Source organism: Eleginops maclovinus, chromosome 14 (assembly GCF_036324505.1).
Source record: "Eleginops maclovinus isolate JMC-PN-2008 ecotype Puerto Natales chromosome 14, JC_Emac_rtc_rv5, whole genome shotgun sequence".
Classification (NCBI taxonomy): domain Eukaryota; kingdom Metazoa; phylum Chordata; class Actinopteri; order Perciformes; family Eleginopidae; genus Eleginops; species Eleginops maclovinus.
In genome coordinates this window covers 11451126-11474925 of record NC_086362.1, presented here as the reverse complement: position 1 = coordinate 11474925, position 23800 = coordinate 11451126, and the positions used below count along the sequence as shown (strand labels likewise).

General features: G+C 42.3%; 1 protein-coding gene across 4 annotated transcripts in view; it reads right to left on the bottom strand.

The window, feature by feature from the left end:
* Window positions 1-2112: 2112 nt before the first annotated feature.
* The window catches only part of kirrel1a (kirre like nephrin family adhesion molecule 1a), a 31360-nt gene continuing 9672 nt past the window's right edge, over window positions 2113-23800 (bottom strand). Inside the window, exons 2-15 of one of the 4 annotated variants that reach the window (XM_063900836.1) lie at window positions 20194-20343; window positions 17245-17394; window positions 15353-15510; window positions 15111-15261; window positions 14532-14637; window positions 14136-14284; window positions 13817-13944; window positions 12315-12441; window positions 11949-12049; window positions 10203-10419; window positions 9962-10069; window positions 8957-9084; window positions 8572-8685; window positions 2113-4649 (exon numbers count right to left, since the gene is read on the bottom strand). In XM_063900836.1, coding sequence (XP_063756906.1) covers window positions 3963-4649; window positions 8572-8685; window positions 8957-9084; window positions 9962-10069; window positions 10203-10419; window positions 11949-12049; window positions 12315-12441; window positions 13817-13944; window positions 14136-14284; window positions 14532-14637; window positions 15111-15261; window positions 15353-15510; window positions 17245-17394; window positions 20194-20343 — 2474 coding nt within the window. In that variant the 3' untranslated portion in view covers window positions 2113-3962. The remainder of the gene's footprint in view (window positions 4650-8571; window positions 8686-8956; window positions 9085-9961; window positions 10070-10202; window positions 10420-11948; window positions 12050-12314; window positions 12442-13816; window positions 13945-14135; window positions 14285-14531; window positions 14638-15110; window positions 15262-15352; window positions 15511-17244; window positions 17395-20193; window positions 20344-23800) is intronic. The other 3 variants (XM_063900839.1, XM_063900837.1, XM_063900840.1) reach the window with 3 other exon arrangements.

The window sequence follows — 23800 nt, the reverse complement described above, 5'->3', positions numbered from 1 at the left end:
GGTCCACCACCCGCACCCTCACCTTCAAACACACACACTTTACTTTGAAATAAAAGCTATGGTGTGAATTTTAATGAACATACATGATCTTTATATCTTTCTGTGCCTTGAGTAGATTGGTATATTAGAGAGTACTGTAATTTAAATCTTTTGAATATCTGTCTTTTCTACTGTGAATATGTATATATTTGCTTAGAATTTTTATTTTATTTGTATGTGCATTTCATCCAATTTAAAAACATTTGTGTAATTCTTGCACACTGCTGCTGCTTTGTGTGTGTGTGTGTGTGTGTGTGTGTGTGTGTGTGTGTGTGTGTGTGTGTGTGTGTGTGTGTGTGTGTGTGTGTGTGTGTGTGTGTGTGTGTGTGTGTGTGTGTGTGTGTGTGTGTGTGTCTGTGTCTGTGTGTGTCTGTGTGTCTCATTCACTGTCCCTCAGGTTGTGGCATGTGTATACATATTGGGCAGCAAGATGTGCCTTGTCTCCTTCTCCTAGGAGTATTTTTAACTTTGAGAGGTCACTCACTTCTATGAAATCTGGGATTACAGAGTTCAACTTGTTAAAGCAAATGTTCCTCATTTCATTGAATGTTCCACACTTTAGGAGGTAGTGCATCTCTGTCTCAGTCTCACCTGTCGTAGGCCTACAGTGACCACAGATTATGTTTTCTTTTGGTTGCCAGGATCTTCTTCATGTTTGGTTTTTGGAGAGCAGTGTTGTTGTGAGCCTGGTCAGAATGGATCTGAGAGGGGGCAGTTAGCCTCAGCACCGACTGACATAGGGGACTCTTTTCTGGGTTTAGCTCTTGGCTTTGGAGGGCTTTGGAGTGGAAGATGTCTAGGGGGCTGGAGTTAAGGTGGTTAAAGAATGTGAGTGCTGTCTTTTGAGTGTTAATCATCAGTGGGTATCTGCCTAATTCTGCTCTACATGCATTTGTTGGTGTTTTTTCTATGTACACGTAAAATGTATCTGCAGAATTCTGCATGTAAAGATTCTGTTGATGTTTGTCCCAGCGGGTATAGCTCTGGTGACTGAGTGGACCCCATACTTCACTACCATACAGCGCAATGGGCTGGATGACACTATCAAATATTTGAAGGCAGATTTTAATTGGAATTTGGAAATGATAAAATGTTCTCTTAATTGCATTTAGAGCTCTTGTGACTTTTTCTTTTAGTTGTTGAAACTTCCTGATGCTGTTATGGTTAAACCAAGGTAGGTATAACTCATACTATGTTCAATGATATGATTATTTATGGTAAACTGGTATTTGTTCTCCTGACATCTGGGACGTTTTTGGAAAACCATGACATTAGTTTTCTTCATATTGACTGCCAGAGCCCAGTTCTTACAGTACTGTTCTACCATGTCCAGCTGTTTTTGTAGTCCTTGTTCAGTAGGAGACAGTGGAACAAGGTCATCAGCATAAAGCAGACGCTTCACCTCTCTATCTAGGAGGGAGAGGGCAGGAGCTGCACATTGATCCAACTGAACAGCAAGCTCATTTATATATACATTAAACAAAGTAGGACTTTTGCAACCCTGACGAACACCTCTTCTCTGGGTGAAGAATTCAGTTCATTTGTCTCCAATTGTAACAGCGCACTTATTTTCTAAATACATTGATTTAAGCAGATCATACATCTATCTGTCTGTCTATCTATCTGTCTATCTATCTATCTATCTGTCTGTCTGTCTGTCTGTCTGACTATCTATCTATCTATCTATCTATCTATCTATCTATCTATCTATCTGTCTGTCTGACTATCTATCTATCTATCTATCTATCTATCTATCTATCTATCTATCTATCTATCTATCTATCTATCTATCTGTCTGTCTGTCTGTCTGTCTGTCTGCAACACAACAAATCCCCATTATTAGTCGTAAAAGACCCCAACCTCCTGACACCCGTTTTATGGCTCGCTACTCGTCAAATGTCTCATAAACAAAAAGTGTAGTCAGACTGTAAGAAACTTAAAGGAACGTTTTACTATTCTTTAAATAAACTCTGTACTGCTGCTTTTTACACCAAAGATTTGTAATGTAGTCTCCACAATAAAAAATGGAACGTGTACATTTAAACCCAATGGCCAAAAATGGAAAAACTCAGCTTTATTATAAAAAACAGTGCTTTTATTTATGTAATACTGTGGAAAAATAATTACATACCATTTTTAAAAAATATTGAAGATAATGAAATTAAAAAATGAGAGTTTGATAACGTTCGTTGTACATCTTTTGAACAGTTGTCTCTGCTACGAAGAACAGTACAATAAGATAAACATTGGATTTTTCTAAATTCAAACACACAATAATACAGGATACAGTCCTACCAGAGGTATAAAAGTACTGTGACAGGATTGTGAGAGAAATGATATGGACATATACTTATGCACGCACACACACACTCACACACACACTTTGACACAGACATGCACACACACATACTGTATACACACAGACACGCATACGATAGTCGCGCGCACTGGAGTTGTGTGCTGTGTGTTTACAGTATGCTTCCCGTACACACGCCATCATTCACACATCTATACAAACACACTGTACAAATTAATGTGCGCGCCAGTGCCCACACACTCCCTCTTGATCTCACTCTCACACTCACAGTCATACTCTACAACATGTCAAAATTGTGGACAAGGCTTCATTGAACCTCTCCTTACACATTCTCCTCTGGCCATTTTTTTGGCAGACAGACGAGGAATTATTCGAAATGGAAATGTACGACATGTTCCCCTATAAGGCCACTCAGTTCTAAACCCAACATCTGTGTTTTTCTCTCTGTCTGCACCGAGCTTGTAGTGAGGAGCTCAGAAGGAAAAAGGCTCCAGCCTACGAAAATGTCTGGGAGTGACTCAAGGCCCCGAGCCTGGTTTGTAAAGCAACAGTCACCAATAGAAGGAGCTTCTACTGCATATACATGGTTTAAGGTGAAGAACAACATGAACACTTGGCACTAGGGTCTCTTTTATACACTGTTACACCCTTCTGATGTGAAACACGTCCTGAATTCAGTCTCCGCTGTTGACACAACTCTTCTTCCTGTCTCAGTGGAATCACCCAGCCCGATTTCTTTAAGTGGGCTCACGCTCAAACTTTTGGTCCATACATACACAATACATGTTTTACATTGACAAAAATAATTCTGTAATGTTAAAAAATAGAATACAAAGCTCTAGTCTGGTGTGCAAATAAAAAGAAGACATTACACAGATATAGATAAGGGACGTCTAAGCATGAATACTGTAGATGCAGTGCAAAATGATGACAACCCTCCCAACCCTCCCCCCCAGCCCCGATACATGCTGCCTAACGGGCATGATGGCATGTATCACTGTACAAAAGGGCATTCTGGGATACTATATTTATACTGTATGTGCTCTATGATCACTGAATAAGACAACCAGCAAAACAAAATAAAAAAAATGGAGGCCAGAAATATTCCACTGGTTGAGGTTTTATCCAATAAGCGTGTTCCATATTTGACAGTCAGTCAGTTTAGCCTAAAGACGTTCCCTCTCATCATTTACAAAGTCAGTTCAGAGCAAAAGCTATAGGGCTCCATAGATCTCTGATCTCTCGTCCTCTCTCTGGTTCTTGCTCTCTTTTTCAGTCTTGATTGTGACTTGCGCCGTCCGCTCTTTCAGAGCTCAGATATACAAACACATTGGGAGTGAGGGAATTCAAAACTGTGTGGAATTTCCCTTCCCTGTCTCACTAAACTACTTTTCCACTCGTCTTTTTTTCTCCCCGTCTCTCCCTGTCTCATGGGCACGGTCTCCTGACTCTGTGCATGTGGGTGTGTGTGATGTTGTTCAGTTTCTGTGTGAAAATGTGTGCGTGTAAATCTATGATTGTGTCGTGTTTTTTAGATGTGACACTATTTATACGATGCGTCCTCATGCTCTGCTAAGACGATGAGGTGGTTATGCATTCCTCTGTCTCACACGTGAGTCTGCATCCTCTGTGTGTGCCGGCTGTGGGAGTAGTCAGATTGTTGGGAGGTGTAGGAGAAGCGAGTGGAGCTGCCGTACTTTCCGAGTCCAGTCTCTGATCCCGAAGGGGCGGGGCCCGGGGGACCCACGCCGACAACAGGGCTGCCAACCCCTGAACCCACCCCAGGTCCCACCCCGGCCCCCACCCCGTACATCTCATAGGAGGGGCAGGCCTCCAGCGGGGCCAGGCTGGACGGGGGGAAACCCATGCGGTAGGTCTGGTAATGCGACGGGTATCCATAGTTGTCGTAGGCCAGCTGGGTGGTGGAGTCCATGAGGCTGCAGTCTCCCGGGAAGTCGCTGGCCATGGGGGCGGGGTTAGGCGGGGGCTGCTGACTCTGGCCCGCACGGGTGAATGTGTTGAACTGGGCGTAGCTGATGTGTGAGAGTCTAGAGGGGGGTCTGGGGTCATAGCAAGCCTGTGGGCGGCCAGGGGAGGTGAGGGGGCCGGAGGGACCGGGGCCTCCTCCGCTGGCCGTGGCTCCTGAGCCTCCGGCACTGCTGCTGATGGACGCAGCTCCCCCTGGGGTTCCTGCGGGGGAGCGGTAGTCAGAATAGTGCAGGGTGGAGCGGGAGGCAGGGCGGCCTTCATCGTGGGTGGAGGCTCGCACATTGTAGTAGCCATTGGTGGGATCCTGAAGATGGAAGCAAAACAAATAGGAGACAGAATGAGCTTTAACACATACGGTATATATAACGGAGAAATTCATTTTATTATAAAAACAAGCTACAATTATAAATATTTATTTATTATTACATTTGTTCTTTAGCAGTGGCATTCAAATCTTTTTTCAAATTATTATGTTTAGCTAGCTATATTAGCGTAGCAAGTAGTGTTTTAAATGTAAAGCTGTATACTAAAGGGGTCATTTTTTGCATTAATACCTTGCTGGCTGCACATTATCCCTGACATCATTATTCCATATGCCAGTGTACAGATTGTTAGGGTCAAAAGGTCGCAATAGTAAAAATGTTCCAGAAATATGAAAATTGTGTCAAATGTCTGGTTAGACAGCAGAGACAGTTTTGTTGTTATGGAGAATAAATAGGGGATGGATGTCCGGTCGGTCTGCCGGTGGACGAGTGGCAGGCAGCAGGCTGACACTGAAACCGAGATTTCTGAATTAGATTGTTTCTTTTACTCTCCTTTTTACTGTAGAGGAAGTAAAGAAACCGGAACTCTGGATTTATTTGTTGTTTGAGGTGCGATATGTCACTCTTTAAGACATGAACAAACTATTATTATTGTTAACATGGACGCTAATTCTAGATTTTCTAAAGGATACTCCCCCTTCTCTCTGAACCCACTCCCAGTTGCTCCACTATTATTTCTGACATGACTCTGCCATCTCATTGTCTGTCATGCGCCAACTCCTCCCCCTGACTTTGTGTCAGTGCTCTGGTGCTTGGGGTGGCGGGAGAGTGAAAAAAAAACAGTCTGGCTGCTGAGGCTGTTGTTGAGGTGATCTAACCATCTCCTGGGGTGGATTCATGTCTGTGTTTCTTCAAAGTGATGATCCGAGGCAGCGCTCCAGCTAGAGGGGTGGTGTGTTTGCCCTCACAAAATATTCATGGGGAGAGGAGAGGGGGGTGGGGTTTCAGCAGAACATTTTGGCAGCGATACACGTGAAAGTACATCAGTCACCTAGACCAGCCTCACAGTGTCAAAAAGTATAAATGATTCATGCCAGGTACACGGGCGAGTTTTTTTTCATCAAATATCTTACGTTTCTAAGAAATCAGGGAGGCTAGTTGCCTCCCAGCTGGACAGAGAGGGAGGGAGCGCTTAAGGAGCTCCGGCAGTTTTAAATATCCTACTGCAATATTCTCACAGATATTGAGTGCAATACTAACACTGAGTTTAAAGGTCAGCTGAGGGGATTTTGTAGTGATGTTGAAATTGTTTTAACTGGACTGCAGTCCTATTTTAAGTAATAAACCATTATCTGCTGGCAAGTAACGGCCACTTTGTTATGCTTTCATCCACTGTATAGAGGAAAAAGGTTACTCCATGACGGTCAAATGAAGGGGAAACAGTTACTGGAATAGTTTAAGGGCTATGACCATTTTTTTGATATATATATATATATCTTTAATAAAATACCGAAACTGAAATGTGAATAAAAACCTGTATAAAAAGAACATTCTAGTTACTTTTTAAAATGTTTTTGTATCTCTTCTCATTGGATGATGCCAATGCCATTTACTACTCATACAGTGGTATGCAAAAGTTTGGGCACCCCTCTGAGATTTCATGACAATTTGCTTTTCCTTTATAATAGAAGATCACAGCAACCACATTTGTTTTCCTACAAAGATGTAGACGTTTTAGTGTTTTCCAGACCAAAATTCTTAGGGTAGCATTACATAGTTTTATTATAATAAAATAAAATGCAAAAAATGGGATGTGCAAAAGTTTGGGCACCCTTATAAATAGCATTCATTTCAACACCTGTACGGATTTATAGCTGACAGGTTGCTGCACAAAATTGCTTTGATTAGCTCATTAGACCTTCAATTACAAAGACAGGTGGAACCAATCATGAAAAAGGCTATTTAACATAGGTAATAGCTGGCTGTGCCTGGCCTAGGTTCTTTCTTAGGGAGTGGCAAGATGGGGACCTCAAAACAACTCTCCACTGACCTGAAAGCTAAGATAATCCAACATTATAAATTAGGAGAAGGGTACAAAAAATTATCTGACAGGTTTAAACTGTCTGTCTCCACAGTCAGAAACGTAGTTGTGAAATGGAAGGCCACAGGAACAGTCCGTGTGAAGGAAAGATGTGGTAGGCCGACAAAAATAGGGGAAAGGCACAGGCGAAGGATGGTGAAAATGGTCACAGAGAAGCCACAGACCACCTCCAGAGAACTACAACAACATCTGGCTGCTGATGGTGTAGTTGTTCACCGTTCCACAATCCAGCGTACTTTGCACCAGGAAGAGCTCATTGGAAGGGTGATGTGCAAAAAGCCTTTCCTGAGTGTTAATCACAAGAAGAGTCGCATGAGGTATGCAAAAGCACATCTGGACAAGCCAGAAGCATTTTGGAACAAAATACTGTGGTCAGATGAGACCAAGATTGAGTTATTTGGTCATAACATGAACAGGTATGCATGGCGAAAAAAACACACTGCATTCAATGAAAAGAACTTGTTGCCCACTGTAAAATTTGGTGGAGGATCTATCATGTTATGGGGCTGTGTGGCTAGCACAGGTACTGGAAAACTTGTTAAAGTTGAGGGCCACATGAATTCCTTACAGTACCAGGAGATTCTTGACAAGAATGTTCTAGAGTCAGTCACAAAGTTGAAGCTACGCCGGGGTTGGATTTTTCAGCAGGACAATGATCCTAAGCACCGATCAAAATCCACCAAGGAATTCATGCAGAAGCACAGGTACAATGTTCTGGAATGGCCATCCCAGTCCCCAGACCTTAACATCATTGAAAATGTATGGATTTATTTGAAGAAGGCTGTCCATGCACGGAGGCCAAGAAACCTGACTGAACTGGAGACGTTTTGTGTGGAAGAATGGGCCAAAATACCACCTGCCAGGCTTAAGGGACTTGTCTGTGGCTACAGGAGGCGTCTACAGGCCGTTATTGCAGCAAAAGGAGGCAATACTAAATATTAATGGAATTATTTCTTAGGGGTGCCCAAATTTATGCACATGCCTATTTTTGTTTGAATGCACATAAACATGTTTGTGTTTGACCAATAAAAGTTATTTCACTACTGAGATGTTTCTGTTACCATAAGGTATAACATATGTTAAAATGAAGTTGCTGCTTCAAAAGCTCAGCAAGTGACAAACTGATGCAGTGGTTTTCCTAAGGGGTGCCCAAACTTTTGCATACCACTGTAGATACAGTGTATATCTTCTCCAAACAATATTGATCAATCTCTTCCAAACATATCACAATGAAAATGAAATAGGAGTAAAAAGAGGAATTTGTCTGAAATGATTCCAACTTCCTGGGCAACAATGTAGTACCTGTTTTTATCCAGTTAAGATAAACTGATCCTAAACCGATTCTGCATTTGGCATTAAACCTGCACTGAGTTTTGACTTGTGCAGTCCACTGTGAAAAGAGAATGAAGCTTTGTATTTAAATCCCATTTCTTTGTCTGCTTCTGGCTACTTAAGATGCCTGTTTGCACCCTCTAGAGGATAAACAGGATAGTTAGAAATATTTTCTTTTATGGATTTTCAACTTTTATAACAAAGCAGACTTTATTAGTACAACTGTACTGTACATCATTAGATAACTCCCACAGAGTCACCATATCAGTAATGATGGGATATTTGCACCCCATTGAGGTATAATTAGAATGAAACATAGCACCAAAATGAACGCCACATAACCTCATTTGACTTTGACATCAATTTAATCTGAATAAAACATTTAACACATCTGAGTTGTTCTACTTTCTTCACTTGTGATGTTACTGTTCTCTGTATTTCAAGTCTTTTAGTAGGAATAAACACTTTGTTTACATTGCGTAGTCAATACGCTTGCTGATTTGATATAAACGAGTGTTTAATGAGCTCACCTTAAGGTCATATTCCTGGCGGGTGTCCAGGGTGTCGCTGCGGAGGTCAGACTTGAGCTCTATGTCATCTTTAAAGGGCTGATTGGAAGGAGAGAAGGACACAGAGGGGAGAAACTAAAGCGTCAAACAACAAAACAAAACAAAAAGAAAGAGGAGGAGAGAAGGTGCCGTAACAAAACAGAAGAGGGAACAGAGTATGACAAGGAAAGAGAAAATGGGATTAAGTGTTAAAAGGAGTGGGAAAACACACATTTTTGTTTTCAGTCAAAATGTACAGTGTGGTGCAGGGAGAGGTTACTGAGTTAATGTGAGTTTTTCTGTTTCTACGACTACAGGCTGTGTAAACAGTGTCTGGCCCAATCACACATATCCCGCTGCTGCTCACCGAGTACATGGCCTTGACCATGCGCGAAGCCGTGGACACGCTGCCTGAGTCCTCCTCCAGGCTGTGGGTCTCCTTGTTTATCGTCTCCACCTTGATGTCGGGCTTACCCAGCGTGACCCCACGGCGACCTGGAAGCAAAACATGGGCAAAGTTGAATATAGCTGGACACACGCATCTCGGCTGGTTTGTTTTCACGAGCTGGAGGAGCGAGTTCAGAGGGTACCGTCATCCATATGGTGGAGAGGAAGTTGGATTTTGCTGTTATTTGGTTTACTTGTGAGCATTTAAACCAAGATCAGCTGTCTCTTTTCCTTTGTGTTTCCCTTTGTTATCTTTAAATATATATATTTTAAAAATGTTTTTAGTTATTTATATCTTTCTTCTTTATTGTCATTATTAATATTATTATAATTTAATACGTTCTTAATAAATACTTATTTGTTTTATTCTGTAAATATGTTTTGTATGCCCTCTGAGAAATAATAATAAAAAGTCAAAAAAGAAAACGAGCCCTCTAGAGAGGAACAGCTTGATTATTGAAGCAAATTTCTCCCTAAAAAAATGAGACAAAACCAAAATCTGCTAAAAACACAAGAGTAATTATTAAAAAAAAGAAAAATAAGTATAATCTGATGTGATTAATTTGCCTACTTTAGTGTTTTATAGTACCATCCAGATGACAATAATGCAAGAGGCATCTGCTAAGGTTTTGGAAATACCAATTATTTTGATAATGCAATGTCTGGTTCTGACCCATCAAAACTGCTGCTTAAGGTTCTGAAAGTTAAAAAAGCAGCAAGCAGTATTGCGAAACTGAGTTACACTTGCTTCAAAGAGCATGATGTTATTTTCAGATAGCTTAGTTAAGCGAAGCACACACATACAAATGAATTATTAACAGTTTAGTAGTTCAAGCCAGGGAAAAAGACGGGACTGTATTGGTATCTGAATCAGCAAGAACATGAATGTACTGTATGTGTTCGACACATGGAGAGAATGACTCACTGCCTTTGCGTTGCCGGTAGAAGATCAGAACGAGGACCAGCAGAAAGATGAAGAGGAGGATGGTGGATCCCACCGTCCCACCGGCTATTATCCCCACTGGGACTTCCTCTGAAATGCGGAAAAAAGGGAGAAAAAGAGAGTTTTATACAAATTATAAGTAATGGTGTGACAAGCAACTTTGTCAGATATCTTTGTTGTCCCTCTCTCCTGAAATCTTAAACAATGAATGCATAAAACTCACCGGTCCCCTGCAGTGAGATGATCATGGTGCCCGGGCCGAATGAGTTCCAGGCGGTGCAGTTGTAGGTGGACAGGAAGTCGGACTCCATCACGTTGTTGATGGTGAGGGTGGAGAGGACGCCCCCGCCCTCGGCTGACGACTTGCTCTGCTCCACCGTGTACCTCTCCAGCAGCGTCCCCTTCTCCTTCTCCCACACGTTCTCCTTCCACGCCCACACCTACAGCACACACACAGGAGAGCATATGAGGTGATGTCACAATTAGTTAATCACCGTGTGGGAGGGATTACATCTTCTTGGGTAGTATAGTTGGGTGAATATTTCAGGCAGTATGCTGCTGCCACGAGGTACGGTCAGGGCCTGAAAAAACAATTCACAACAGCCTCCAAACACGGAGCCAAATGTGCTTACCAAAAACTCCTGCTGGTTATTTTAGTTCTTGGCTGATTAAAAAAAGCTTTTGGCTTTAAGAATGTGAAACTCCTATTGTCTAATTCAGAAAATATAATATATTTACAAAGCTTTAATGTAAGATGACAACTAATTTGTACATTTGTTGTACTCTTGAATACCTGCTAACACTTATTTTCCCTCGATTCTCCGTTCAGGTAGTGATTTCTCAAATGATTACCTTAACGAATAACAACCCCACTGCCGTACCACTATACAGTACATTTCTGTAATGGTTTATACATTAATGAATCCGTATTTATATTTCTGTTTTCTATTGTAGGGACTCTGAAACATTGTAAAATCATCTAATATTCATATTGCCAAAGCAGGGATGTTACTTGAAAAATTAAAAATGCAAGAAACAATTTGAAAACATATATTGCATCACATCAGATTGACCAGTTCATGTGATTACAAATGAGTGAGTGAAAATCAATTATTGTCCATACATTGTTAAATAGAGTATATGTCTCTAACTCGTACCGGTGCTATAGGAAGGTATGACAGAAAGAGACTACATAAATGTACGTAGAGTACACAGTCACATGTAAACACACATCTTGCGTGACTCTCTCAGACCAGCAACAGTCTGTCTGTTTGCGCAGACTCAAGTGGAGGTGGGTGGGGGTGTCTGAGTTGGTGAGAATCTTGCACATTGTCCAACCTTAAAGCCACTAAAAGCAGCTGTATTATTCAGCATTGGAACACTGTACTAAGGCCAGTTAATTATGCATAAACCCACATGTTCCCATAATCTGCCCACTTATTCTAGAGAAGGATAATCTCCTGGCTGTGGCATTTACCGGGACAACTGTTCCTCTTCACTCCTTTATATTTTATAGATCTTTTTCTGTCCCAACCCTACGCCGCTCGCATTAGGAGCTCCCGCGGAGAGTCAGGATGGATAAGTCAAAGAGGGACTACTACGACTGCATCTGTGCCATCCAGCTGAGTGGAGAAAGCATCACGGCTGACTTCTGACGCAGAAGCTAAAAGCGGACCGGCTTAGTGTTGGTTTGTTTATATGATGGGACGGAGGGAAATTCTGTGAGAGTTTAAGGGTGAGTCACCACTCAAAAAGCCAAAAGGGGGGGACAGGGAACTAAAAGCATTTGCTGCGGAGCCATTTAGGAACAGGAAGCTACAGTAACAGGAAAACACAAATCTGGCTAAAAGGTACAACCGTATGCTTTTTGAGATTTTCCTTTTGGTTTAAATAATTCATTCTGGGCCGATATTTGGAGAGTTTAACAGTGGGTTTAGTGCGTCATGCATCTACACATGTTTTCACTTACAATCTTATCTGGCGGGGGTGTGCTGGCGATGTAGCATTTCACCTCTCCTCTCTCCCCTTTCACTGCATACTGCGCGGAATCACTGGAGATGATGGGGGGGCCTGCATTGGAAAAACAACAGGATAAGTGAGTGTATGTGAAAGATGGATAGAAAGACTTTAGTAAAACAAACTGCCTGCTGCTTTTTTACTCTTTTTTTTAAGGCATTGACCTTAGCAAGCTTTTTCAAAGTGTATTATTTTAAAAAATAACCAGCAACCACTTTAGACATATCTTTTTTTCAATTACTGACAAGCTGACCTTTAAGAAACTACATGTTTTCCTCTAGCAGCAGCGATATGTTAACTTGTGTGGATGTTTTCTGACCGTTGACAGTGAGCGTGACCTCAGTCTCTCCTACTCCAATCCGTGGGACGATGGCCTTACATACATACTGGCCAGCATCCGCTTGGCTCACAGACTTCAGATACAGCTGGTTGCTGTTACTCAGAACCTGTGGGGGAGTGGAACAAGGATAAACAAATATAAACAAGAGGAATCTGCTTAAAAAATGTGAAGGGATTAACTAAATTATAGCTGTACACGAGTTGAGGAGTTCAACATATTTGCATGTCTGGCCTGATCTGCGTACATGTGTTCTACAACTGTGACTCTTAACAATGCAAACTGCACATCCGCTGTTAACCTATCACAAAGGTTTTGTAGTTGCCTAGCAACCACATCCATCGGAAAATTAGCTAAGGGGAAATTATGGCTAAATATGTAACTACCTAGAGAGAGAAATACCTGCACAAGGCTAATTACACAGATGTAGGCGTTCTGGTGTGCTAAGGCAGGCTTATGATGAGGAGGGTTTATCTCACTGGGCTGTCTTTAGTTCTGATCTAAAACAAACAGCCAACGCTTAAACTTCATATACATATAAAACAATATTTATGTTCACATACAACTATAAACCATGTCTTGCAGTTAAAAAACGGTGATGGTTAACTAGTTAAATTAAAATGAACTAAAATATGAATAGGTTGTCCTTAGAGTTTCAGCAGTCAGTCATCACAACATTAAGTCCATCAACTAAGAAATCATATGTTTTTATAAACAGTATATATTGTTTTTTTATGCAATAGTGGAATAAATACTGTTTGTTCTAACGAAAATAGACATGTCCTGCTTTTCTCTGTTTAATATTGGTTTTAAAATGAATATTCTTTTAGGTTTTGGACCAAAAAAATGACATTTAATTAGGGATTCTCATCTGCTGACATTGTAAAGACTTGACTATTCATTAATGAATCTAGAAAAATAAGTGGAATAATTGATCATTTAGAAAATCTCGGTGTCCTGGTGATTGACTGGCTAAAGACAAAGTTCAACCTTTTGGGAAATAAGCGTATTCATTTTAAGGTTAAAATGGACACCACTCTAATGTCAGTACTGTAAATTGGAAACCACAGCAAGCAGACAATTAACTTAGTAACAACAACAGAAACGCTTGCCTCGCTCTGTCTAATATTAAGAAAATACACAATCAGCAAAAGCCCAGTAAAACCACAACATCATCAGGATAAAAAAACACCTTTCTTTGATTCAACATAAAAATGAAACATGCTAATTAGATAACTGTACAATGGTCAGCTGTTTGACTCATAAGTAATGAAGTTATCCTGTGTGACCGAGGCTTAAAAGAAAAGGCAGAAGAAAATGGGATATTGAGAGAAATAGCTCGTGACAGGGAAGCAGCGGAGAAAGATTTCTATGTATACAAACAAGATATTGGCAGCTTTTGTCAACTCTGGATAAGAAAGTGTGAACTGCACAAATAGTGTGAACACAAGAGGAGAGGAAAGCGTGGGCTCTTCACTTCTTACCATGTTTGAACCCTTTTTGAACCAGGTGAGTGTGAGCGGAGGGTTTCCAGCCCATTTGCAGTTGAGGGAGACATCAGAGTCAACATCCACTGTTTTTGGCTGCGGCTCCACCAGCAGAATTGGACCGACTGGAGAAACAGAGACGGAGAGATGTTTCTTTGTTGTGCTTGAGTAATAATGCAGTAGGACTAAAGGGGAGAACATGCTCAGAGGATAAAGGAACACAAACAACCGTGTGCTTTATCCCTCTGACTCCAGACTGTAGTGAGGGGCCAGTGGGCCAGAAACAACTGAACAGGATGAGTACGGCGTGACTCACAGTGAACGTCCACCAGGATGCTGACGTTGGTCTTTCCCACAGCGTTGAAGACCAGACAGGAGACGGGCTCCGTGAAGAAGGAGTGGTCGGCCTTGGTGGTTAACACACTCTCCCTGGCACCCTGCAGCACCACGCCTCCCTTAGCCCAACTGGAGGTCAATTTAAACGAAGGTTATTTAAATTCTCGTAAAGTAGATTTATTTAGAATTTCAGTTTTTTGCTACTCTGTACTTTTATTTCACTACAATTCTGAGGTATTACTTGTAACAGAGTATTCCTACACTACTACTTTACTACATTATCATTCTACTTTTACTTAAGTGCAAGATCTGAGTACTTTTCCCACATCTGCAAGGCCCAGTGAAAATGACAATGTGCTTGAATGTGAATGCAGACCTGTATCCCATAATAGGAGGGTTGGCGTGGGCCTGGCAGGTGAAGGTGACTCTGTCCCCCTCCAGGACAGAGCGAGGCTCGATGGACAAGGTCACTGACGGTGGATCTGGAAGGGAGAAGGAGAGAGACTCACATTACCGCAGCCTTATTACAGCTAATATATGCTGCAATCTGGAGGAGGAGGAGTATCTTTCAAAATGGCTGCCATGCATTACTAAATTAAAGCTATGAAAGATTCAGCAGCTTATGCTTCCAAATATTACGCCTTTGATTAGTTGGAAATATTGAAAGACAGTGTGAAGTAAATTATTCTCTGTTTTTTTTGCAAATACAATGACACTTCTTGAGCAAAGATCTGTTGAGGAGTAATAAAGCCAGGCGGGAATTATAATAAACAAATAATAAAGTTGAAAAATTGAAAACAAGGGGTCAAGAATTAAGTCAAAATTGCCGCAAAAAAAGACGACGTTAATACATTTGCTGCATTTCAACTAGAAGCTCAATTGAAATGCTTTTGGTCTCTATTTCTCCTTTATTCCTTGACCTGATACTCTGCCTGTTTATCATTGAATCACTTACGGTGTACGTTGAGGGACACGGTTGTGATTTTGCCCGTGGGAACAGCCAGGTTGGTGGCCACGCAGCTGTAGTTCCTCCCAGTGTCGGTGTCCACAGGCTGGATGGGCAGGTAGCTGCGTGTGGTCACCCTCTTCCTGTCTGGAAGCACCTCCTGATTGGGTAGGGGCATGGATGAAGCATTTAGAAAACATATAAAGTGCTGTAAAAACCACTTGGATCTGGTGTCTCTGGTTCAGACTCACAGTGGTGCTGGCAGCCCCCTCTACAGGCAGACCATCTTTAAGCCACTCGATCATAGAAGGCGGTTTGGCCCCTCGGGACACACAGCTCAGGTTGTAGGACTCCCCTGCATTCAGCAACACCTCTGGACCCCCATCGATCACGGGGTTATCTGGGGGGACTGGAGCAAGAGAGCAGAGTGTTAAACATATTCTCACATATACAGTGGTATGCAAAAGTTTGGGCACCCCTTAGGAAAACCACTGCATCAGTTTGTCACTTGCTGAGCTTTTGAAGCAGCAACTTCATTTTAACATATGTTATACCTTATGGTAACAGAAACATCTCAGTAGTGAAATAACTTTTATTGGTCAAACAGAAACATGTTTATGTGCATTCAAACAAAAATAGGCATGTGCATAAATTTGGGCACCCCTAAGAAATAATTCCATTAATATTTAGTATTGCCTCCTTTTGCTGCAATAACGGCCTGTAGACGCCTCCTGTAGCCACAGACAAGTCCCTTGAGCCTGGCAGGTGGTATTTTGGCCCATTCTTCCACACAAAACGTCTCCAGTTCAGTCAGGTTTCTTGGCCTCCGTGCATGGACAGCCTTCTTCAAATAAATCCATACATTTTCAATGATGTTAAGGTCTGGGGACTGGGATGGCCATTCCAGAACATTGTACCTGTGCTTCTGCATGAATTCCTTGGTGGATTTTGATCGGTGCTTAGGATCATTGTCCTGCTGAAAAATCCAACCCCGGCGTAGCTTCAACTTTGTGACTGACTCTAGAACATTCTTGTCAAGAATCTCCTGGTACTGTAAGGAATTCATGTGGCCCTCAACTTTAACAAGTTTTCCAGTACCTGTGCTAGCCACACAGCCCCATAACATGATAGATCCTCCACCAAATTTTACAGTGGGCAACAAGTTCTTTTCATTGAATGCAGTGTGTTTTTTTCGCCATGCATAGCCTACCTGTTCATGTTATGACCAAATAACTCAATCTTGGTCTCATCTGACCACAGTATTTTGTTCCAAAATGCTTCTGGCTTGTCCAGATGTGCTTTTGCATACCTCATGCGACTCTTCTTGTGATTAACACTCAGGAAAGGCTTTTTGCACATCACCCTTCCAATGAGCTCTTCCTGGTGCAAAGTACGCTGGATTGTGGAACGGTGAACAACTACACCATCAGCAGCCAGATGTTGTTGTAGTTCTCTGGAGGTGGTCTGTGGCTTCTCTGTGACCATTTTCACCATCCTTCGCCTGTGCCTTTCCCCTATTTTTGTCGGCCTACCACATCTTTCCTTCACACGGACTGTTCCTGTGGCCTTCCATTTCACAACTACGTTTCTGACTGTGGAGACAGACAGTTTAAACCTGTCAGATAATTTTTTGTACCCTTCTCCTAATTTATAATGTTGGATTATCTTAGCTTTCAGGTCAGTGGAGAGTTGTTTTGAGGTCCCCATCTTGCCACTCCCTAAGAAAGAACCTAGGCCAGGCACAGCCAGCTATTACCTATGTTAAATAGCCTTTTTCATGATTGGTTCCACCTGTCTTTGTAATTGAAGGTCTAATGAGCTAATCAAAGCAATTTTGTGCAGCAACCTGTCAGCTATAAATCCGTACAGGTGTTGAAATGAATGCTATTTATAAGGGTGCCCAAACTTTTGCACATCCCATTTTTTGCATTTTATTTTATTATAATAAAACTATGTAATGCTACCCTAAGAATTTTGGTCTGGAAAACACTAAAACGTCTACATCTTTGTAGGAAAACAAATGTTGTTGCTGTGATCTTCTATTATAAAGGAAAAGCAAATTGTCATGAAATCTCAGAGGGGTGCCCAAACTTTTGCATACCACTGTAGGCACGTGCACTCACATACATGCGCACAAACTTACTGAGGACGGTGAGTTTGGCCCTCCTGGACCTCAGGGCAGCATCAGGGGCCTGGCACTCATACAGCGAGTCATCAGACAGATTAGCTGACTGGATCTCCAGGTTGTACTGGCCCAACTCCTGCACAGGCAGCACGCGGTACCTGGGCCAAGCTGGGACACAAAGGCACACACACGTAGTACATTGAGATTCAAATCCTCTAAATAACTTTAAGGAAATAGGTTTTCTGCTTGTCTTGATTACATTTGTCACATTGCTTCATAAAAATCTTCTTATAAACTCCATTCCTATTATTCTTGTTGTTCTCTGGCTTGAGGTAACTTTATGCCACTATATCTTTCCTATTTGAACTAAAAATTGCGAATTCGTCACACGTCACAGGATCCCCACATCCCCTTGGGGTCTGTATCAGAATTTTCAAAAATGCGACACCACGCAGCATGTGGCTGTTCCTGCTGTAAGGAAAACATCAGGTCACAAATGAAGCAAAAACATGACTTTTTCGTCACCGGAGAGATGCACAACCACATGATATGATGAGGTGCACAACAACAAATGCATGACCAAACCTACACATTCACACAACTGAACGATGCACACACAATCTCACACCCTGCCTCTTCGGTACTCTCGTTCCCTTCCCCCATCCGCCACACAGCCCAGCTGTGTCACTGCTGTACATTCTCACCATTAGGTGGCATCCATGCTCTCCCTCACCAGCGGGTGGAAAAGATGAATGCATTATGACAGCAACGTTTTAGAGGACTCAAATCGACTCCAGTCTATAGTGCAGAATTCATGTTTGCTGCCCAAACGTAAATGGCATGTGAAATTCTGTGTGCCGCGTCCATGAGCAGCCTCAGAGCTGCTCTGCTGCTCGCCTAACCTTGGGTGTCCTTGTTTCTGCACGCATGTGTGCATGTGTGCCTAGTATATACGTGCATTTGCATTTCTAATGTTGAGAGAGAAAAAGCGTATGAAAAGCCCAGAGAACCGGGGGGGGAGAGGGACAGAGAGGCTCATACACAAACACACACACACATCCATGTGTATGTGAGCATGAAGCGGTCAGTGTTCATTCACGTTTCTATTTAAAAGCTTTGGCTTGAAGCACTGGACCATTACAGTAACAATATGATTCAGAGAAAGGAGTAAGGAAAAGGGAGGGAGAGACAGGAAGAATGGAGAAGGGACAGACAAGGACAGGGAGGAGGAGAGAAAGGAGGGAGAGAAAGGTTGTCAGGAAGAGGAGAGCATGAACTGAGAGTGTGTCAGGCAGGATGAGGGTAAAGAGAGAGACAAGGTAGAGAAGTTAAATGAAGAATAGGCACAGTGCAACAGAGGCGGCTTAAAGAAGGAGAACAAGAGGAAGAGGACGGAACAAGGGAGCTAAGAAGAGGAGGTCGCAGAGGAATAGCATGACAGACAGAGAAGGAGAGGAGAGGGTGATGATGAGGAGGAGAAACAAAAGAACTGATCCAAAATCATGCAGTAGTTGGGAGGGGACAATAGAGAAAATGAAAGGGAATGTTGTGATAAGCAAAGTAAGGGGGCACAAAAAAACAGAAGCACACCATGTGGGGTAAACAACTGCAGCATCAACAAAAAACAAGGCCTCAGCATGTCACCAATTGTGCAGTCTCCCTCTGGACCAATCAGTTGAAAATATGCCTACTTGATTTGACCAGTAATTGCACGGCCCCCTTTAGGCTCATCAGCACAATTTGGAAAATGCTGCATCACAGCGATGAGACGCACCATTCCCCCAAGTTTTATCAAAGTCAGACAAGCAGTTCCTTAAATTGTTGTTGACAGACAGACAAGCAGGGGGGGGGGCTTCATAAATCAAACTGGAAATTTCCTCCCTGGGGAGGAAATGCGAAGACAAACTGGAGGGAACATTTAGGGCAGCGGAGTAAAGCAATGAGAGCTAGCTGATGAATCGATGAGGATAAGTTATATATAGTAGATAATATCCGGTCAGTGATCCCCCCCCCCCCCGCCTATACAGTATAACAGAGATGATGATGGGATGCTCCTTCACCAAGTGGAAGGGTGTCAGTTTGTAAAGCGTGCCCGAGGGAGATTAGTGCTTCCCCATCAAATATTGTATGGTATTTTTAGAAGGTGGCTAAAGTTAACATCAACCTAAATAAGTGAACAGTTTGTCACAACGCGGTGTGACTGGAAGGGGTGGGGGGGGGGGGGGGGGGCTGCTGTTTAACAGTAGCCTCTTCCATCTCTTGGCCAAAAACTGCCCTGCTGGCTCAACCTCGCTACACAAACACTTTGTCAGCGTACATTAGCCGTCACAGCTACATACACGCGATGTCACACTGGGCTGGGCGAGCGTGTGTGTTTTAAAAATGCTGTGAGTTTCATATTTGAGAAAATCACATTCCACATCTGTAACACATGAAAGAGCACAGTTAGGAGGGCTGTTACAAATAAAAGTTGTTGATGCTCAAACCCGGCATTTCTATATATCTGTATTAACAGGGCTCTAGGAGCAGTCTAAAAGCACCATTTGTGGAGTTACATACCAGTAGTTGGATTAAAGACTTTTTTTACAACCAACTTTCAATTTGACAGCTGAATTTAAGACTTGAAGTCCAGCTCGCAAGTGCCAAGTGGTTTGAAATCCCTCGCTAGCGACATCTCCAGCAGAAAAAGTGAAAATACCAAATGTATAAATGTGGGGAATCTTGTTGGCCTCCAGTTTCATTTGAGCTCAGTTCCAGCAGAGCTCTGACCTTCTGAGTTGCAACTGTTGCTGCACATCCCACTGTAAGCATAAAATTCTCCCCTCTGCATTAAAACATTTCTACAGCTTTAAAATGTGCCTATCAGCAGCTCCAATCTGAAAGTATCAGCATCAGCTTTGACTACGCCATCTTAGTCCCATGCAGAGTAGAGTGAAGGATGCCTGAAGGGGCTGCATGATGTCTCACCCAGGAGGTCTTCTCCGATGCCCAGAGCCAAGCCATCTTTGGTCCACTGAACAATGCCTGAGTAGTTGAAGACCACACAGGACAGGATCACCCTCTGGCCCCGCACCACCGACTGGTCTGCTGGCTCCTGAGAGAACCTTGCTGTCCACACTGCAGAGAAGAGGAATTGGGAAGAAGAGAAGGATAAGTTTGGGAATTTTTCATTTTTACTGTGTGTGTGTGTGTGAAATGACTCTTAAATCACCACAACCACATATAACTGAACAGCGTGTTATTGTAAGTGCGGTTTCATGGTTAATTGTTTGAAAACTGCATTCCCCACCAGAAATGAAATGCCATCTTTGATCACGCGTTGGCTCGCGGCCATTAACTGCCGCCGCCAAGTAAAGAGCGGCATAGCAAGGCGGAGGTGTCAGAGAAGAGAGATTCAGAACAGAGTTGGAGAAGAACAAGAAAGAAAGAAGAAGAAGGTGGTGAACGCTGACTCAGGAGCTGGGAGATCAAACAGGAAAGTTCAGCCATAGGGTTTCTCACACCCCTTTTCTTCCAGCTCTTGACTTTTATTTCTTCTTCCCTCCCTCTCTCCGTTTCTCCCTTCTTCATTCCTCCCTATGAGTCATCACACAGGCTTCCAATCCACAACCAAAACTACAGTGGTTGTCATTGTCTACGAGACTCTCTCCCTCTAGAAGTCCACAGACCAGTTGGCCTACAGACTGACCGACAAGTATGAGTAAAAAACCTTAAGCTATCGTCCCACGCTGTATGATGACAAGTTGTAATTAGTTGTCCCTTGAAAACATGTCATCCTTACAATAGATGAGGCAAAAACAGTTGAGTTTTTTCCATTCTGATTCTTCATTTTTCTCCCACTTGTTATTTCAAAGACTCTCGTACAGTGGATCATTAACCCAATACTGCAAAGCACACCCCCCCCTTCTTCTCCCGTTACCGCTCTCCTTTATTCCCTCTCTATAATGTTGTATGTCCTTTACCCAAATTGCTTTGCTTCACTCTGTGCTTTTCCCTCCATATGTATGCATCCCCACTCGCCTCCTTCACTCTGTACATCTATAATGCTGTCTATGAATGTCCTTTAGCCTGCACTGATTTTCCTGTACCTTGCCTTCTCTTACAGTAAGTACGCACCTCCTTCTTTCTATATACATATATAATGCTGTATATGTCCTTTTACCCATAATGCTTTCTATTTCTGTGTTCCTCCTCCACGCTGGTTGGAAGGGGGTTAGAGGCGGACTGTCACAACTCATTTATCACATTAAATACCAGCCCTCCAGCATTTTCTCTCTCCCTCTTTCGTTCCCCGTCTCTCACTTTTTCCCTCACTCCCTTTTCCTCACCTCCTACCATTTACATCTCTCCTTCTCACTTGTCCTCTCCACATTTTTATCACTCCCCCCTTTCTCCCTCTCTCCTTCCCTCACACTTTTACCTCTGAGCCCTCTAGCACTTTTCTGAAGGTTCCCAATCCCATCTCCCTCACTATTTTTTAACAACTGCCATATGCCTCCTCACCCCACCTCCCACCTCCGCATCATGACCCCCGGTCCCCATCTCTCATGTTTCCCCTCTCTTTCATAAACACGGACATGCACTTTCCCCTTATCATGTCAGATTTGGTGATTTGCAGAGGTACAATATGCTTGATAAAACAATGGAACCCAGTCATGCAACAAGATTTCCTAACCAATCAAAACAATGGCTCCTGACAGTGCAGCGCATTAATATGCGGAACATAAAGGAGATGTGGGAGCCAGCTCGGTGAAAAGGGAACCAGATGGAGATGGGAGCTTTGCAGCATGCATACCTAGAATAATTTAGCACTGAACCAAAAATAATAATAATAGCGGCCCTTAATTTGCTCCCTGAGGAACACCCAAACAAACCGGATTAGTGAATAAGGATAAACAAAGCTAACAACATGGCAACAACGATGGCCGTTGAAAGGGCTGTAAGTAAAAACCACGTTACAAAGCCTCTATTTGTAAATATTGTGATAAGGCACCAAAAGAACGTTTTTTTTACCACTCGAATGGCTACTACATTTTGGTTTAAAGAAAAATAAGAATGTATCAAGGTCTCTTCTCATAGAGAAGTTAGAATCTGGTTAGTTCATTTAACTTTTCGCATTAAAGTATGTTAACGCATATGCTTCATGGAGGTGATTTGTAAATGATGAGGACATAAGACCATCAAAAATAAACACGTTTTTTCTCTTCCAAACTCTTACTGAGGCTGATGGTGTCGCACATAAAAATATACTTTTCCTCCAAAAAAAGAACTTGGGAAATGTTTGTAAGGACTAGCCGTCCAATGAGCAGATTAACTGAAGTTAAAGTTTTTATTCTTAATAAATGATAGTGAAATTGTTGCTCACTTAGTCATAAATATTTAAGGTCATAGAGAAACACTTGAGATTTCAAAACAAGTTTTAAGAGGCTTTCGAGAGGGCCGTGTTGGAATTCTTTTAGAGCTCAACTATTACTCTAGTTATGCTTTTTCAGTTGGCCCAAATGTTAACAACCAAAGTCAGAGACAGAGTTCTCAGAGCCCAAGGAGACTCCTTGACGTTTCTTATTTTGAACAACCAACAGTCCAAAACTAAATTATATTTAATTGGCAAGGTCTTTTTGGAAAATAAACTAACAAAATATTCCTCCATTTTCTCAAGACGCATCATAAGAGATGCTTCGGTGTCATATGATAATTTTAAGATTTTCTAGGATATCTGGGATATAAAGTCAGATATGTTCTGAGCCCATTGTAGCTAAAGAATGTGGCTGTAATGTAGTTCAATTAAGGTGGAGAATTACGATTATAATGAGCAAAATACTTTGAGAAACTGTCATTATAAACAAAAGGTAATCACAGACAGATTATACTCATGCTTACATTTCCTGTATGCGCCCTAATTTGATGAAACTCATTTACACCATCTTATAAATCATGAAGAGCCTTTTCTCAGACATACATGGGTGTTAAGCTAGTTTAGCAGGGTTTAAACTGCCCCGCAACCCTGACAGTAGCCTGAGGGCAAGCAAATCCTTTTCTCCACCAATTCAGATATGGTAGCTGGAAGTATTCCCTCATCTGTCTCAGTAAACCACAAACATAATCCAAACTGAATACTCCTGAGCGGAGGCTACACAATCTGCAGAGAAAACACCCAGGCAAAGGCTGATGACTGAAAACATTGACTCATTTGAACATGTGCTCATCGCCTTCTGATTTCCATATTACCCAGTTAACACTTGTCAACATGAGTGTACGTGCTTGTGTGTGTGTGTTTAAAGAAGGAAATGTACGTGCAGAGTGCAGTCAGAGCAAAGGCAGGAGAGTGTATGCTAGGAAGCTTGTATTCTTTCATTATGTGGGTTATGCTGCAGTGACAAATTTAGAGTGTGTCCTGATTTCTTTGAGTCACTGATCCCCAAGATACCACCGGGAGACTCCGAACACCCTGTCCACGCGAGACCAGGGTCACAAAAAGCTGCGACCATGACCACATGGACACACACACAAACACAAAAAGGCAGCACAGATGCCCTAACCTTCACCACATGGGCTAACCATGTCCTGTCAACAC